Source organism: Marmota marmota, unplaced genomic scaffold, assembly GCF_001458135.2.
Source record: "Marmota marmota marmota unplaced genomic scaffold, marMar, whole genome shotgun sequence".
In the NCBI taxonomy this organism is placed as follows: Eukaryota; Metazoa; Chordata; class Mammalia; order Rodentia; family Sciuridae; genus Marmota; species Marmota marmota.
The window spans coordinates 912,668-929,502 of NW_026000143.1; the positions used below are offsets into that span (position 1 = coordinate 912,668).

General features: G+C 57.5%; 1 protein-coding gene across 1 annotated transcript; it reads right to left on the reverse strand.

Moving 5' to 3' along the window:
• Positions 1-860: 860 nt before the first annotated feature.
• Ruvbl1 (RuvB like AAA ATPase 1) lies at positions 861-16,503 on the reverse strand. Its single transcript, XM_015506756.2, has 11 exons — positions 16,246-16,503; positions 15,228-15,314; positions 12,298-12,430; positions 10,510-10,661; positions 8,517-8,606; positions 7,758-7,907; positions 7,227-7,290; positions 5,938-6,136; positions 3,593-3,695; positions 2,059-2,150; positions 861-1,226 (listed from the first exon to the last, which is right to left on the reverse strand). The coding sequence occupies exons 1-11, from the start codon at positions 16,384-16,386 to the stop codon at positions 1,067-1,069; spliced, it is 1,371 nt and encodes a 456-aa protein (XP_015362242.1). The 5' UTR covers positions 16,387-16,503; the 3' UTR covers positions 861-1,066.
• Positions 16,504-16,835: the final 332 nt, after the last annotated feature.

Genomic DNA, 16,835 nt, shown 5'->3' on the forward strand with positions numbered 1-16,835 from the left:
GTTGGTGCTGACCGCCACCTCCTGGCTGGGTCGAGGGGACGGCTTCAGACCCACAAGGTCCTGTCACCTGTAGAGGGTGGTGTCCTGGGCTCGGTGGCTGCACATTGACCTCAGTGACTTGGCCGATCCCAGCCCCCATGATGGCCAAGTTCCTCTGATGTCAGCGTGACTCTCGGAGACGTCACTGCGCACTGGGTGACAACCCAGAACGACTCTGTCTGGTCACTCAGGCTGGTGCAGCTGGGCCGTTGAGAGCCTTCTGTTGGCTGCTGGGTCCCTTCAGTGTGTCCCCATCACTGACCACCTCAGGGTTAGAGGGCCACTGAGTGAGCGGGAGGGGGCAGCCCTGGCAGGTGGCCATTCTAGAAGGTTCCTCTCCAGCAGGCCGAGCACAGCGTGCTTAAGCACACGGAGGCGTCCCCCACACGGGCAGGACCTCACTGCCAGGGTGTGGGGACATGGGACCGAGTGGACGAGGAGACAGTGGGCAGAGGTGGAGGGAAAGCTCAGGATTCACCCTGGCCCCGCTGTCCCCTGCGCCACAGTGAGCAGTGGGGGACACAGAGGCACCCTCCTGGGGACAGGGCCCAGAACCCACACCTTTGGCCTCGAGACCAGGCCATGTTGGAAGAAATGTCACAATAACAGATAATTAAGGTACGACCTGTCATCCCAGTGGCTTGGGAGGCTGATGCAGGAGGATCGCAAGGTGGAGGCCAGCCTCAGCAGCTTAGCGAGGCCCTGAGCAACTCAGCGAGACCCTGTCTCTAAATAAAAATGTCCTTGGGTTGAATCCCTGGTACGTACCCCCCACCAAAAAAAGTTCAAAGGAGGGAGGGGGAGGGGAGGTGACACCCAAGTGACATTTAAGATTTTATTTAAAAACACCTCAGGGAGGGAGGATTCTACCAAAGCAATCGCAAAAGTTATAATTTAAAAAAAAAAAAAATAAATGCTCTTCAGACACAACTAACCACAGCGCAGACCTCACGTGAGCGGGGCGGGCCGGGCCCAGGCCGTGCACGCTGCCCTCGGGGGGCCGCAGTGTCCCGTGCAGTCATCCGGGTCACTTCATGTACTTGTCCTGCTGGTCAGCCAGGATCTTGGCCGAGGACTTGGCGTCGTAGAAGAGCTCGCTGATCTCCTCCACGTGCTCCTTCTCGATGCTGTCCTTCCCGTTGATCTTGGCCAGCAGGTTGGCTGGGGTCAGCAGCTGCACCGAGTACCTGCCGTGGACCGTCGGGCCAGGGGTCAGCAAAGGACAGAGCTTCCATGACTGGGAACATCACAGTCACAGCCCCAACAGAGAGGCCACCGGTGTGATGTAAGGGCTGGTCCTCACACCTTAACCCTAGACTAGAAACTCCCCAGACTGGGCACAGTGGCTTCCCAGGGGCTCAGGAGGCTGAGGCAGGAGGATCGCAAGGTGGAGGCCAGCCTCAGCCACTTAGCGAGGCCCTATCTCTAAATAGAATACAAAAAGGGCTGGGGACAGGGCTCAGGGGCAGGGCACCTGCCTAGCACTTGCGAGGCCCTGGGTTTGCTCCTCGGCACCACATAAAAATAGATAAATAAAAATAAAGGCCCCGTGCGTCTCCAGCTAAGAAAGGTCTTTAAAGTCACCCCCCACCCAAGGCGGCTTGCAGCTGTGAGCTCAGCCAGACCCCAGGGACACGCGGAAGTTGAGGAAATTGGTCACAGGGCCTTGTGGGCTGTCGGGGACACCGTCCCTGGTCTGTAGAGCCCACTGTCCTCGCGCACCTGGGCAGGAGCCAGGGGCCAGGGGAGAGGCTGGGCTGGCGAGGCCCCCACGGAGCCCAGGCTCTGGCTCTGTCCATCTCCTGTCCCAGAGGACAGTGGCAGAGTTAGTGACCTCCTGCAGAGGGAGTGCCAGCGGCAGGACAAGGGGGACCTCTCTCGTCAATCTAGCTTTTACAAGCCACTGCAGACGCTCAGCAGCCTAGGCCACAGTGTCCCGGGACTTGTCACACCTAGAAGCCCAGAGACAGCCTGAGCCCTGGGCAGCCTCCACCTGGGCCCAGGAGGCCACAGCCTCACCTCAGAGTGGTCTCGGTGCCGATCTCCCCCAGGTGGTTGAGCGCCTCCTCACTGATGTTGATCCCCTCCGTCTGGGCTCGGATCTTAATGATCTTTCAGAGAAAAAAAAACACGATCAACAGTGTCCGGGCCCCAGGCACAGTGGTGCACGCCTGTCATCTCAGCATTGGGAGGCTGAGGCAGGAGGATCGCAAGGTACAGGCCAGCCTCCGCCACTTAGAGAGGCCCTGAGCCACTCAGCGAGATCCTGTCTGTAAATAAAATGCAAAAAGGGCTGGGGACGGGGCTCAGGGGTGGAATGCCCCTGAGTTCAATCCCTGGTACCAAATAAATAAGCGACAGGGCCCAAATGTCCCCTTTATCCAGTGCTTTAAAATGACCCTGTGCAGCGTCTCATGCTGCAAGACTGGGGACTGGGAGGCTGGCTGCACCCTCTGGGAGACCCGGGCCACCTGCATGGCCGGTGTCCTGCTCACTGACTAAAGAGTGCCTGGTGTCCCCCTCTGTCCCTGCACCCCAGCCCCCGAGGCTCCAGCCTCCCTCCGCAGCCTGGGACCGAGAGGAGCCATTTTTATTTGCGAGGGGAACAGGACAGGCCAATAAATCAGAAAGTGTCCCCAGGATCCGGCAGCCCGCACAGCATCGGGGGGCCATGTCATCTGTCAGCCGGTGACGCCTGTCGTGGGGTCCTGGGGAGCTGCGGGGCGGCCACGGCGGGAGGCCGGGCTCGGTGCGCGGGGTCCCGGGGGCGCTGGGTGTTAAGGGGCGGTGATGAGGTGGCGTGTGGCTCGGCCGAGATAACCGGGACCTGGCGCCTGGTCCACACGGGGATTTGTCACTCTGGCAGCTTCGTAAACAAGGTCTCAAGGAGCCCGGGCTTCAATTAGAGCCATAAAAACACTCCAGGGGTGGAGGCCCGGGGACTGGGGACACCCAGTCCTCCAGCTGTGTCCGAGCCTGCCCGCCGGCTGTCCAGAGGGACAGAGCCAGGGACCCAGGGAGGCTGAGCATGCTGCGAGGCCAGCAGGGTGGGGTCCAGGTGACCAGGCCAGCGTGTACCCCAGGAAGCAACCCCCATGCAGGCCACCACTGCTGCAAGGTGCCCCAGCAAAGCCCTTCAGCTGGGCTCAGAGAATGACAGGCCTGTCGTCCCAGCACTGGGGAGGCCGAGGCAGGAGGATCGCAAGGTGGAGGCCAGCCTCAGCCAAAGCAAGGCCCTAAGCTGCTCAGTGAGACCCTGTCTCTCAATAAAATGCAGAACAGGGCTGGGGACGGGCTCAGGGACGAGGGCCCTGGTTTGGTCCCTGGCTGTTGGCAGGTCCCTGTTTCTTATTCTCTCCCTCAAACTTGGCCAAAGGGGGTTAAAGGTGAGAACAGGCAAGACCCAGGGGAACAGAGGCTCTGGGACACTGGACAATGTCCCCGTAACCCACGCACCCTGCAGACGCGGGGACAGAGCCTCTGGGTAACAGGAGCTGCCCAGGGTGGTGGGGGCCGGCAGGGAAGGCGGGAGGGGACGGCGACAGGGGTGCACCTGCTTCATCTCCTGCGGCGAGTAGAGCATGGTGCGGATGATCATCACGCGGTCCAGCAGGTCCAGGGGGATCCCGTGGGGAGAGGTGACGTCCTCGGTGCCCCTGTGAAGGCCAAGAGGAGTCCCATCACCTACGCTTGTCTGAGACAAGATGCTGGACACTGGGAACTGGGAAGGGGACACTGACAGCCACAGAGAGCGAGGGGGTGACCCCAAGGAAGCCGAGCCAGGGACAGGTAATACGCTGACCCTCAGGTGGCCCCAGAGAACCTCCTTTTTGCTGATTTTGGGAGGCTCCACCACAGAGCCCCGTCCCCAGCCTTTTTAAATTTTTGTTTAGAGACAGGGTCTCGCTGACTTGCTTGGGGCCGCACTGAGGCTGGCCTCCAACTCGTGATCCTCCTGCCTCAGCCTCCTGAGCCACTGGAATTACAGGTGTGCGCCACTGCTCCTGGCTGGACAATGATTTCTTAAATATGAGGCCAAAAATACAAAAGAAAAAGCAGACTAACTGCAATTCTTTGTTTTTTTGTATGTGTATGTGATGCTGGGGCTGGAACCCAGGGCCTTGGGCACACTGGGCAAGCACTCCACCACTGAGCCACCACTGAGCACAATCAACTAGGGCTTTAAATCAAAATTCAAAACTCGTTTATGTCAAAGTCCCTGTTCTAACACTGAAAAGACTACCCTGAGCATAGAAAATACAAATCACACACAGGATAAACATCTAGTATCCACAATATATAAAGAGCTCTTACAATTCAACAAGAAAAAGATAACATGAATAAAAAAGGGGCAAGGATACGTACAGATATTTTTACAAAGATATACAAATAGCCAATAAATAAAAATGGCACTATTGCTGGCCCTTGGGAAATGCAAATCAAGTGAGAGGCCACTGCACACCCACCAGGACATCTACAGTGGGACAGTAACAGACGTCGAGTGGCACGCGGAAAAACCCAGACCCTCAGACATTCCCGGAAGGAGTGTGGCAATGAAGCCGTCCTCTGGCAGGTCCTTGGAAGGTCAGAGGTGCCGTGTGACCCAGCAGCTCCCCCCTCCACACAGATCCAAAAGAAACTGCGGTCCCCACACAGCTGTGGCGGTGTCACCCCCACAGCCAAACCACCTGACGTGTTCCGGGTGACAGGTGCACAGATCCATGAGCTGGGGAATGTGCCACGCGGTGGGCGCTCCTCAGCCACCGGAAGTTCAAGTGCCTCCCAGCGACTTGGGAGGCCGAGGCAGGAGGATCGTAGCTGGAGGCCAGCCTCAGCAAAAGCAAGGTGCTAAATAAGCAGCTCAGCGAGACCCTGACTCTAAATGGAGCAGGCGGGGGGTGGGCCTTGAAGCCAGGTGCTCCTGGGGCAGCCGGGCGGGCTGACACCAGGCTGCAGCAGCTGGCGTCAGGGGACTTGGGGGACCCGACCACACAACGCTGCCCATGAGCCTGGGTCACTCGCTTAGATCCCAAGGGCAGGGGAACGGCCACTGGCAGGGACCCGCGGGGGCCTGGTGCTGCGGCCCTCTAGCTCCTGAGACAGGGCTTCTCCACGGAGAGCCACCAAATTCCCAGCAGCCAGTCTGGGCCCATGGGGGGTCACTTCCGGCTCTAGCTGTCCCGAAACACTTGGACCACGGGATCCTTTTCTAACTCCCACCCCAGCGTGCATTCTCAGGGCTCGTCCCCATGGCCCTCGGCTGCTGGCGGGGAGGCCTCTAGCGCAGGGGCCCAGGGAGGGCCTGGGAGCCAAGGAACGTCACCCAGCTGTGGCGCAGGTGGCACGGCCGCTGGGCTAAAGATGTGTCCAAGCCATTCTGCAGCAGACCCCCGTCCCCACAGCCTGGGGCAGCTGTGCAGAGGCACCACTGTGTCCCAGGGAAGGTCTGGGACAAAGGCACTACTGTCCTTACTGGTTTTGTTACTGGAGAGACCTGTGTCCTTGTCAGTGTTTATAGCAGCTCAATACACAGTAGCTGAGCTGTGGAGCCAGCCTAGGTGCCCCTCAGCAGATGGACGGATAAAGAAACTGGGGTCCATATACACAGTGGAATATTACGCAGCCATCAAGAAGGATGCGATGATGGCATGTGCAGGTAAATGGGTGGAGCTGGAGACGATCGTGCTGAGTGAGATGATGAAGCGGGCTCAGGTCACCAGAGTGGCCCCGCCTCCTCGGGCCTTTGCTCCCCACAGGGACGTTGAGCCTCAGAGACCCGTGGAAACCCTGCCCATCAGGGCCAGGCTCAGGGTCACCGTGCGCTCCCTTCGTCCCATCCTGACTTGTGACGTCGTGGGTGGGCACAGACCCGGGGAGCCAGGAGCCGGCAGCACCTACCTGATGACACAGTTGCCTCGGTTGGAGGCAAAGATCACGATGGGGGCGATGGAAGATTCGAGAGCTCGGTGCAGGTAGGTGAAGCACTCGATGTCCAGCATGTGCACTTCGTCCACGAACAGCACGCCGGGGACAAGCTCGGCCACGCCCTGGTCGATGTACTTGTTCACCACCTTGTTGATCTCGCCCCGGAGTTTGTCTAGGAGACGGAGACGGGCAGGGTGACAGCCGGCGGGGGAAATGTCACCTCTCTTCTCCCCACCTCGATTCCCTCCAGAGCAACCCTGCAGCCTGCTTCTCCTCCTGGCTCTGACCCCGGCTGGGCACTGACCCATCCCAGTTTGGGTGTCATCATTTGAAAACAGGAATCAGGCCGGATGCAGGGGCACAGGCCTGTCACCCCAGCAGAATGGGAGGCTGAGGCAGGAGGATCGCAGGTTGGAGGCCAGCCTCAGCCACTGAGCAAGGTCCTAAGCAACTCAGCGAGACCCTGTCTCTAAATATGAGGTAAAAAGGGCTGGGGACGGGGCTCCGGGGTTAAGAGCCCCTGGGTTCAATCCCTGTACCCCACCCCAAAAAAACAGGCATCATTGCACCAAAATGCCACAAAAAACCTTCCTTGGAGCCATCCAGTTGGGAGCTCCAGGGAGATGCGTTTTCATATGCAAATTCTCCTCTGCTGCACCAGCCCTTTTTGGGGGCCCTGTGTGACAATGCTCAGGTTAATTAACTTTCAATCAAGTGCAGTGACAATCCTGTGCGGCGGGAAACCTGAGCACCGAGGGTCGAGCAGGAGCCCAGCCTCCACCCCAGAACCATCAGCCCCTGCGGAACGGCGGGCCCGCCTCAGGTCGCAGCCCTCATCTTCCAGACCAGCGCCCGCTGTCACTGGGATGGAGCTGCTCACAAAGAACCAGGATCTGAGGCCTGTCCTCGCCCAGAGCCATCGCGCGGGCTGTCAAAACCGAGTTAGAGACGGAATCTGCTCTTGGCCACTCGCTGAGGAGCTCAGGCGGCTGCGAGGCCTCAAGGCGACAGTGGATTCACGTTTAACTTATGTTTTCAGGGAGTAAAGAGGTCATGGGCCCGAGAAGGACATAAAATTGGGGAAGAGACGGGCAGGTATGGTAGCCCAGGCCTCTCATCCCAGCAGCTGGGGAGGCTGAGGCAGGAGGATCGCAAGGTGGAGGCCAGCCTCAGCCACTTAGCCAGGCCCTGAGCCACTCAGCGAGACCCTGTCTCTAAATAAAATGGAAAAAGGGCTGGGGAGGCCTCGCCACGTGTCCTACCTGTGATCTCTGTCTTCTTTGGCTTCATCAACTGTCCCATCATGGACAGGATGTCTTGTCCCCCCTGCAGGAGAGATGACTATCTAAGGCAGCTACCAAAGCCCATCCTCCTGTGTCCTGTGGGTCCCTGATGTCACTCCACTTGGAACCCTGAGGTGGACAGGCCCAGCACAGCTCCCCTGGGAAGGATGAGGGGCTCCTAAGCACAGAGGGATCCTAGAGGTCTCCCCTGACCTGCAAGAACCAAGCAGAGCCGTGCGCAGTGGCACGTTGTCTGTAAAAATTCGGGAGGCTGAGGCAGGAGGATCGCAAGGTGGAGGCCAGCCTCAGCCACTTAGTGAGGCCCTGAGCGACTCAGCGAGACCCTGTCTCTAAATAAAGTATAAAAAGGGGGCTGGGGACGGGGCTGTGACAGCGCCTGGGCATCAGGACAAAGGGGCCGAAGCTGCTGTCGTGCTCATTGCTCAACCTCCCACAGGGAACAGCCGCGGCGGCCTCCAGGAGGGAGGCCCTTGTTCCCGGGGCCTGTACCTGGGGCCTGGCGTTGGCCACGTCCAGGTCGTGCAGCGTCACGTCCTGGATGATCTCCTTCTTCTTGTGCACGTCGCCCTTGGGCAGGGGCACGTACTCCTCGGCCTCCAGGTCGAACTCGGTGGCGTAGGTGTCGCAGCGGCCCTGCCTCTGCCAACAGAGCCCCGGGCACCCTCAGCACACGGGGCTCAGGGGCAGAGAGGTCCCCCTGCCCCCAAGGTGCCCTCCGCCTGCGCCTCGCTGGGCTCCCAGACCCGCCCAGACGACACCTGAGACTTTCTAGAACATTCTCTGCCCTTTCTTTTTGCTCCTGATAAAGGAGCCTCCAGGGGACTCACTGGGGCGGGGCGGGCTCCTCTCGGTGGTGATTTATGGGTGACACCAGGCCTGAGGCTCATCCATTACCGGGGAGGCGCGGCCACCGCGGGACACAGCATCAGATAGAGGAGGAGCCGCCTGGCGGTCCCCAGGCTCAGGACTCAGGGAGGGACACCAGGGAGATAAAGGAAGATGGAAGACACCGCCTGGTGCAGCGGGAAGGGACGAAGGCTGTCTGGTCCCTGTCCCCCAAGGGTCTGGGTCTTAACACTCTGCCTGCTGAGGTCACGAGGACAGGAAGCAGAGAAGCCAAGTTGACTTAGGTCAAGGGACAGCTGCTGGCCCCCCTCCCCATGCACACTGAGGAAAGTGACGCCCTGGTGCCCCAGGTCCCCCTGGCAGACCCTCAGGCGCGGCGCTGTCCCCGGGGAGCAGACGTACCTTCACGGCCCCGCTGTTGGCCTCAATGTAGATGACGTCCCCGGCCTCCACTCGCTCCTTCTGGAGACTTTCAAAAATGCTGGGGTCCAGCTAAAACCAAACCCAACCAGACAAAGGGGGACTCAGAGGACGTGATGCATGTTCCCGTTCCTTCTGACCCCGAGGGAAGGCACCTTGCCCGAAGAGACCTGAGGGGCCAGGCGCAGCAGTGCACACCTGTCATCCCAGGGACTCAGGAGGCTGAGGCAGGAGGATCGCCAGGTGGAGGCCAGCCTCAGCCACTCAGCGAGGGGAGAGTTCTTTCAAAACAATATGAAGCAAAATAAAAAAGGCAGGTACCGGGCTCTCGGCTTAGGCCCTCCTGAGTTCAATTCACAGGACTAAACAGAGAGAGAGACACACAGACAGACAGACAGACACCCCAGGCAGCCAGCGACCCTGGGAGCGGGTGGGTGTGAGGGCATGTGACAGGGTACCACAGCCTGGACTGGGGGCTTAGCCCACCAGGAGGAGAACCTGAGGGTGACCGTGTCTGCCTGCAGGGGACAAGAGACGGTCACCACTACTCCTCTTGGCCTTGACTTCAGGGGTTGCAAAGTGGGAGGAGCATTCTCGCAGGGACCCGGCTGTCCTCAGAGGGGACCTGTCTGTGGCCCCGCCCCACGGCACCCCTCAGGATCGCCACCGCAGCGCCAGTCCTCGGGCTGGGGTCCCCAAAGCTTCCTGCCTAGCCACCCGAGGCTGCATTTGACGTGGCCCGTGATCCCGGGTCTCTGGGCCTCGGGCTCCTCCTCTAGGTGACAGCGCCCAGAAGCACCCACAGAGGAGTCCAGCTCTGAAGGGCCACATAAGCTGGAATCCCCCCACACTGTCTGGGTCGGAGGCTGAGGAAGGAGGATCACCAAGGTGGAGGCCAGTCGAGACCACGCAGCTAGGCCCTGGGGCTGGGGGCAGCTCAGTGGCAGGGCGCTGGTTCACCACGGCCAGGGCCCTGGGTTCGAGTCCCAGGACCACAGAAAAGCAGATCCCCGCGGCCTCCAGTTCCCAGGGCTGTGCACACATCCCGGGGTGACGGTGTCTACGGGGCCTTGCTCTTCCCCAGGAGGTGTGCACTGGGCAGGGACAGCAGCCTCTGCAGGGAGCCGGCTGCCGCACAGGTCCCGAGGCTGAGCTTCTGGGGACACACACCTGAGCTCTGTCCCAGAGTCCAGAGTCAACACCCACTGCAGGGCTCCCTCGGCGGGAGGGGACCCCCAAAAGGCCAATCCAGAAACAAGGTCAGTACGTGGTGGCCAAAGGCCAGGGGGAGGTCAGCAGGTGGCCATTCATGGGAATGAGGTCCCTCATGTGCTAGAATTAAGATGGGGGGGAGTGAACTGTGTCACACATAAAAGTCCCATGGGCCACATACACAGGACCAGGGCTGGGGAGTCCCCAGGCCAAGATTCATTAGCCTCCTTCCAACTCAGACACTTGAAAACTTCACAATGTCCCTGAGGTCCTTCTGTCCCAACATGTCACACATGGGAAAACATGTGGAGGGCACCAGGGATTGAACTCAGGGGCTCTTAACCCCTGAGCCCCGTCCCCAGCCCTATTTGGTCTTTTATTTAGAGACAGCGTCTCGCTAAGTTGCTGAGGGCCTTGCTGAGTGGCTGAGGCTGGCCTCCAACTGGCAATCCTCCTGCCTCAGCCTCCAGAGCCGCTGGGGTGACAGGCGTGGGCCACTGTGCCCGGCTGGCCAATGGTCATCATGTGGGGGACGAGATGGCAGAAGCAATTTCTTGACTTCACCCCACGACTCCCAGGAGCAATGAGAAAAGGAAGAGACCTACGTGCAAGCCCTCTACCGAGTGTCCCTTTATACCACACGGTGTTAAGCCGAGTGTCCCATGTGGCATCAACAGTGCAGAGGCCAAGGAAAGGGGGACACAGAGGTCACATCACCTGCCCGGTGCCACAGTGCGGAGGACAGGGCTCAGGAGGGACCCACCTTGAGCTGCTTGGTGCCCTTGGCTGTCTTGAGCCCTATGATCACGTGGCTGATGGTCTTGCCGTAGCCGCCCATGGGGTTCTCGGTCTCACACGGCGTCAGCTCGGTCACCTCCCCCTCGTAGACCTCCTTGGTCTCCTTTATCCGCAGCCCTGGGAGGCACGGCCGATGGGGACACGGTGAGAAGTGGGACCCTCCCCACCAACAACCTTGGTACCTCAAAAGTGCCACAGCACAAGAGCTGACAAGTCACCTCACAAGACAACCCGGAGACACCATCCTGGGTACAGAGCTACACTACGGGGAGCAGTGGCCCACGCCTGTCATCCCAGCAGCCCGGGAGGCCGAGGCAGGAGGATCGCCAGGTGGAGGCCAGCCTCAGCCACTGAGCGAGGCCCTCAGCCACTCAGGGAGACCCTGTCTCTAAATAAATGCAAAGTAGGGCTGGGGACAGGGCTCAGGGGTCGAGGGCCCCTGGGTTCAATCCTTGGTACAAAAATAAATAAATAAATTTCTCAAACAACATGAAGGTGATCAGAAAACTCTTGTCAAGCTTGGAAAATTCTGGGCTTTTAAGCCTACTTTGATTTTTCTAACAGAACCTCTTCTATTCTGCAGAGAGAGAATTCCTCCAAATGGAATGCCGGCCCCTCCTCACTGTCAGGGGACAGTGACATGGAATTCCTCCGGGAGGGGAAGGGAGCCCTCCGTCTCTCAGCCGCTCCTATTTGTTTAGAAGTTTCTCGGTGGTGACAAGTGGACAGGGGAAGGCCCGGCGGACAATGGGCCGGCTGTTGGCCAGGAGAGGGGCCGCGGGCGCTATCTCTGGCCACGACAGCACAAATGACACGGGTTTCATCTGCTGGCTCGGGTTTCCAAGTCCCTGACAGGGACCTTCATCACGTCAAGGAAGCGGCCCAGACGGGGACAGATGACCGCTCCCCCCCACCCCTGCAGCCTCGCAGGAATTCAAAGGTGCGGGGACAGCAGGCTCCTGTCTGAGGGGCGTCCACAGCCTGCCCTTTCATTCTGTGGCAGGATCTAGAAGTTTCTCTTCACCTGCTGCCATCAAAAGCCCCGGCTGTGTCCCCCACCGCACCCCACCCCAGGGGCCACTCCCAACCAAGGTGCCTGGTGACCTCTACTTTCTTCAAATTTTAAAGCCTTTTAATTCAAACACAAGCAACTGTGTGGAGACCAGTTTTATCAGGTTTTTGTCTCACAGCAATGATCTTGATTATAATTTTTATTTAGTCGTAGATGGACACAGCACCTTTGTTTTATTTATTTACTATTATGTGGTGCTGAGGATCAGACGCAGGACCCTGCACATGCTAGGTGGGTGCTCTACCACTGAGCCCCTGCCCCAGCCCCCAAAAATGTATTTTTTTTAAATTTAAGTTTTAAAAAATATTAATATTCAGGTATTTGAAAGATTGTGATATCTTATTGGTCACATTTTTGGGGGTTCTTTTTGGTACCAGGGATTGAACCCAGGGGCCCTCAACCCCATGAGCCCCGTCCCCAGGCCTTTTTATATCTTATTTAGAGACAGGATCTCACTGAGTTGCTCGGCCTCACTAAGTGGCTGAGGCTGGCCTCCACCTGGCGATCCTCCTGCCTCGGCCTCCCGGGCTGCTGGGATACCTGGCTGCTCTTGCCAGTCTTGTCAACGGTACCAAAAGAACACAGCAGTACAATCAACTCGTCACAGAAGCATTTTCAAGACGAAAGGCTTCAAAGCACCACAGAAGCAACAGCCATGTCTCACTCCGATGTGACACTCACCGATGGCCCTGCGGAAGTTCTCCATCAGCACCTCTGTCTTCTTGATCTCCGTGGAGTAGACTTCGCTCCCCACCATGGGGCAGAAAGGCACCTTACTCCCCAGCTCCTGAGCTATCGCCAGGGCCAGGGCTGTCTACAGAGGCGAGAAAGGAAAGGTTTTCATTTTACAGTCCTGAAAACATAATCCAAACCCATCTATAAAAAATTTATTCAAGAGGCTGAACATGGTGTCGCACGCCTGTGATCCCCGAGATTCAGGAGGCTGAGGCAGGAGGATCGCCAGGTGGAGGCCAGCCTCAGGCACTTAGCAAGGCCCTGAGCAACTCAGCGAGACCCTGTCTCTAAATAAAATAGAAAAAGGCTGGGGACAGGGCTCAGGGGTTAAGCGCCCCTGGGTTCAATCCCTGGGACCAAAAAAAATAATATTAATCAATCAGGAAGGATTTATTCCATGACCTTCAATTCATGTTAAAAGGGCGGCGAATAGTGGATGATTCGTGAGGCCGAATCTGGAAGCCATGGGTTGGTCAGCACAAGCTCCCCTGACCGTGCCCTGTGGTCAACTACAAATTGATGCTCGGTGACCTAACTCTGGTTGGCAGATGCTAAAGAGAACCAGATGTCACAGGCGTCTCGTCAAATGCCAAGTTATGGGAAGCAAATGTTCTCTAGTGGGCCCAAGACTGGGAAATGCCAGGCCTCTGAGTGCCATTCCTTCCTCCCTCCCGTCCCCAGCCCCATTTTGCATTTATTTAGAGACAGGGTCTCACTGAGTTACTTGGGGCCTTGCTGAATGGCTGAGGCTGGCCTCCACCTTGCGATCCTCCTGCCTCAGCCTCCCGAGCTGCTGGTTTACAGGTGTGAGCCACGGAGCCTGGTTTTCATGCCCACCTTCTACCCAGGATGTCTCTTCCCTGTTCTTTCACAGCCCCCAACTCCCCATTCTCAGTTTCCAGTGTCAAAAAACGGTGACCACGTCCCACTGAACAGCATCCCCAACTCCCTCCACCTAATAGAGAAGGGGTAACCATTACATTTCCATCTAAATAGGATAAATACTGGGTTAGGAATGGCTTCATGTCCGTCTAGCTTTCTCCAATTAAAAGCTCATGGAAGGGGCCGGGCTGGGGTCCAGTGGTCGAGCACTTGCCTGGTATGTGCGGGGCCCTAGGTTTGATCCTCAGCACCGCAAAGTAATAAATAAATAAAACAAAGGGTTTGTGTCCGACTACAACTAAGAAATATTATATATATATAAAAGTATCAAAAACAGTCACAGAAGAAAGGCACATAGACCTACCCTTTCCTATGGAACTATATAGATCTCACTGATCTTCCCATAGTCTGTCATCTTGGAAGTCTAACTTGTATTTTATGGGTTAAGAAGCTGAGAGCTGGGTGTGGGGTGCACCCCTGTCATCCCAGCAGGTCTGCAGGCTGAGGCTGGAGGATCGTGAGGTAGAGGCCAGCCTCAGCCACTTAGCAAGGCCCTGAGCAACTCAGCAAGACCCTGTCTCTGAATAAAATAGAAAACAGGGCTGGGGACGGGGCTCAGGGGTCGAGAGCCCCTGGGTTCAATTCTTGGGGTTCAATTCTTGGTAATCCCCCCCCCCCCAAAAATGAAGACGACTTGGACAAGTTAATATTCCTGTAAGTGCACAGCGTACGGCATTCCAGCCTCAAAAAACTTCCCCCCGACACAGGACTTCCTCATCCACCATCAGACACCACACAACCCACCCTGGCAACTCCATATGCACAACTTCAGAATCAGAATTCAAGCTTTTATTTCACAACCGATTATATTTCTGCTTCTGAAAGGTCAGGAGCCTGCCCCAGGTCTCCCAGCTGATGAGTCAATACCCACCAAGCCGCAGCCCAGAACTTTATATTTTTTATTTTTGAACAGGATCACATTAAGTTGCTTAGAGCCTGGCGAAACTGCTGAGGCTGGCCTCCACCAGGGGATCCTCCTGTCTCAGCCTCCAGAGTCACTGAGATGACAGGCGTGGGCCACAGCACCTGGTAAGAGCCACTTCTTTACATAGAAGAGCACAGGCCTCGACTCTCCTGGGCCAAGAGGCCCTTCCAGAGAACAAGCCATGCCCAGACCAGGAGCTCTGGGAAGCCTGAGGATCTGGCCACCCCCTTGCAGATCCCAGCAAGCTACCCTGCGGGTCCTCCCTAGAAGGCTCCTTTGCCCTGCAAATCCCGACTCTGAAGGGGAATCATCAAACCCTCTGCCCAATTCCAGCGTTTAAAATCAGTCAGCAGTTAGAAGCTCAGACCTCAACTGAGTCATTTTGTGCCATCAGGAGACTTCCTGTTTCTCTACCCAGAAAAGACTAGAAGCCTCTTTTAAGACCAAAACCACATTTCTAATATTTTTCAATCACACGTGTAGCCAAAATAGTGGTGGGCAAAGTTAGCAGTAGGAAAAATGCAGGCTGACTCATTTTCCCCCCTCAAATAAGATGCCACAGAAGATTTTTAAATAGTTTTTTAATTGTAGATGGACACAATATCTTTATTTTAATTCTTTATGTGGTGCTGAGGATCAAACCCAGTGCCTCACACATTCGAGGCAAGCGCTCTACCACGGAGTCACAGCCACAGCCTGTCACAGATTTTTACAAGGCCCTGGACCAACAGAAATGCATTTCCAGGTGGGCACACTGGTGCACGCCTGTAATTCCAGCAGCTCAGGAGGCTGAGGCAGGAGGATCGCAAGTTGGAGACCCTGGCTCTAAATAAAATACAAAAAAAAAGGATGTGGCTCAGTGCCCCCAAGTTCAATCACAGGTACAAAAAAAAAAAACCAGATGCATTTCCAAAGCAAATGACACTTGAAAGAGTTAAAGGACAATCCCAGCGACCAACGTGAGGATCGTCCTCTTGGGCAGCGGAAATAAATGAGAGAACACGGGTACCTTGCCAGTTCCCGGAGGTCCGGCCAACAGCACGGCTCTTCCCGCCATCTTCTTGCTTTTGATTAACTCGACTATGACGCCACATGCCTGCAGCACAGAGGGGAGAAATGCTCACTATTACTGTGTGTCAGTAGGGGGGGTAAATGCAGTCTCTGATCCACACGATTCACAGACTCATCCAACCAACCCTGGGCGCCAGCACCCTCCAGGCACTGGATGCCCCAATAGTGGAGGCAAGAGAGAAAAGTCTGCCCGGCACAGTGGCCCACACCTGTGATCCCAGCGGCTCGGGAGGCTGAGGCAGGAGGATCGCCAGTTGGAGGCCAGCCTCAGCAACTTAGCGAGGCCCTAAGCAACTCAGTGAGACCCTGTCTCTAAATAAAATACAAAATAGGGCTGGGGACGGGCTCAGGGGTTCAGGGCCCCTCGAGTTTAATCCCTGGCACCCCCCACACCCCCCAAAAAACAGACAGAGACCCTTTCTGTTAATAGGAGGCTCCAAGGCTACAGTCACAACCTCATATAAATTGCAGGTTTCTGTAGCTGCTCAGCCTCCAAGGAGACCACGGGCCATGACTCTAGGGTCCAGCAGCTTAGAGGCAGTGGAGTGCAAACCCCCCGCCATCATTACTAAACTGGGTGGCCAATGGATGGGCGGGGTGACCTCTCCCTTCTCAATTTTTTCTTCTGCAAAAAATAATAATAATAATAAAAACAAATAAATAACGGGATTCCAGGGACTTGGTGCAGTGGCCACTTAAAGGATGCTTGGTCGGGGCCCGGTGGCGCAGGCCTGTCACCCCAGGGCACCTGGAGGCTGAGGCAGGAGGACTGCAAGTGGAGGCCAGCCTCAACAGCTCAGCCAGACCCTGTCTCGGAATAAAGAAAAAAACGGGCCGCGATGTGGCTCCGCGGGCAACCCCGGGCACCAAGGTGACACTGTCGATCGCGGAGTCGGGGACGAACCCCCGGGACGGTCCCCCCGCGGGTCCCCGCAGCCCGCGCCCCGGGCCCGCACCTCCCGCGCGTTCTCCTGGCCCACGAGCCCCGAGGCCGCCTGCTTGGCCAGGCCGCTCTCGTCGAGCCCCAGCCCCTTCACGTGGCTGTGCGAGGCGATGCGCTGCGTCTTCGTGGTGCTCTTCACCTCCTCGATCTTCATGGTGCCGCCCGGGAGCCCAAGCCGCCGCCGAGCCACGAGCCGCCGCTACCCCGAGCCCCCGGCGGCCACGGGGGTTACCATGCGGCCGTTACTAGGGCGGCTCGCAAGAGCCCGCCTCCGTCGGCGCCCCATTGGAGGATATCGGAGCGCCGCCGCTCTCCATTGGCTCAGGCATGCGCTCATCGCCAGCTGCCGGTAGAGCTCCGCCCACCCACTTCCGGCTGTGTCACTGCGTCGGCTTCCCCGGCAACAGGTGCTTCCGGCTCACTCTGAGGGGGGTGTGAGCGCAGAAGGACGGAGCCCTGGGTTTTGCTCCCTGGCTCAGGAGCTGAGCCCAGGTGGTGGGTGGCCCCGAGTAGCATTTTGGGGGGTGTTTGGTACCCGGGATTGAAACCAAGGGCTCTAAAGCACTGAGCCCCATCCCCAGCCCATTTTTGTATTTTATTTAG

Excerpts from the sequence above, each read along its gene's own strand:
- Ruvbl1 (XM_015506756.2), bottom strand. The coding sequence starts at position 16,386 with ATGAAGATCGAGGAGGTGAAGAGCACCACGAAGACGCAGCGCATCGCC. Across the intron at positions 12,431-15,227 it reads GACCTCCGGGAACTGGCAAG|ACAGCCCTGGCCCTGGCGAT; the intron begins GTACCCGTGTTC and ends TCGCCTCTGTAG. Across the intron at positions 6,137-7,226 it reads AAAGAAGACAGAGATCACAG|ACAAACTCCGGGGCGAGATC; the intron begins GTAGGACACGTG and ends TCCGTCTCCTAG.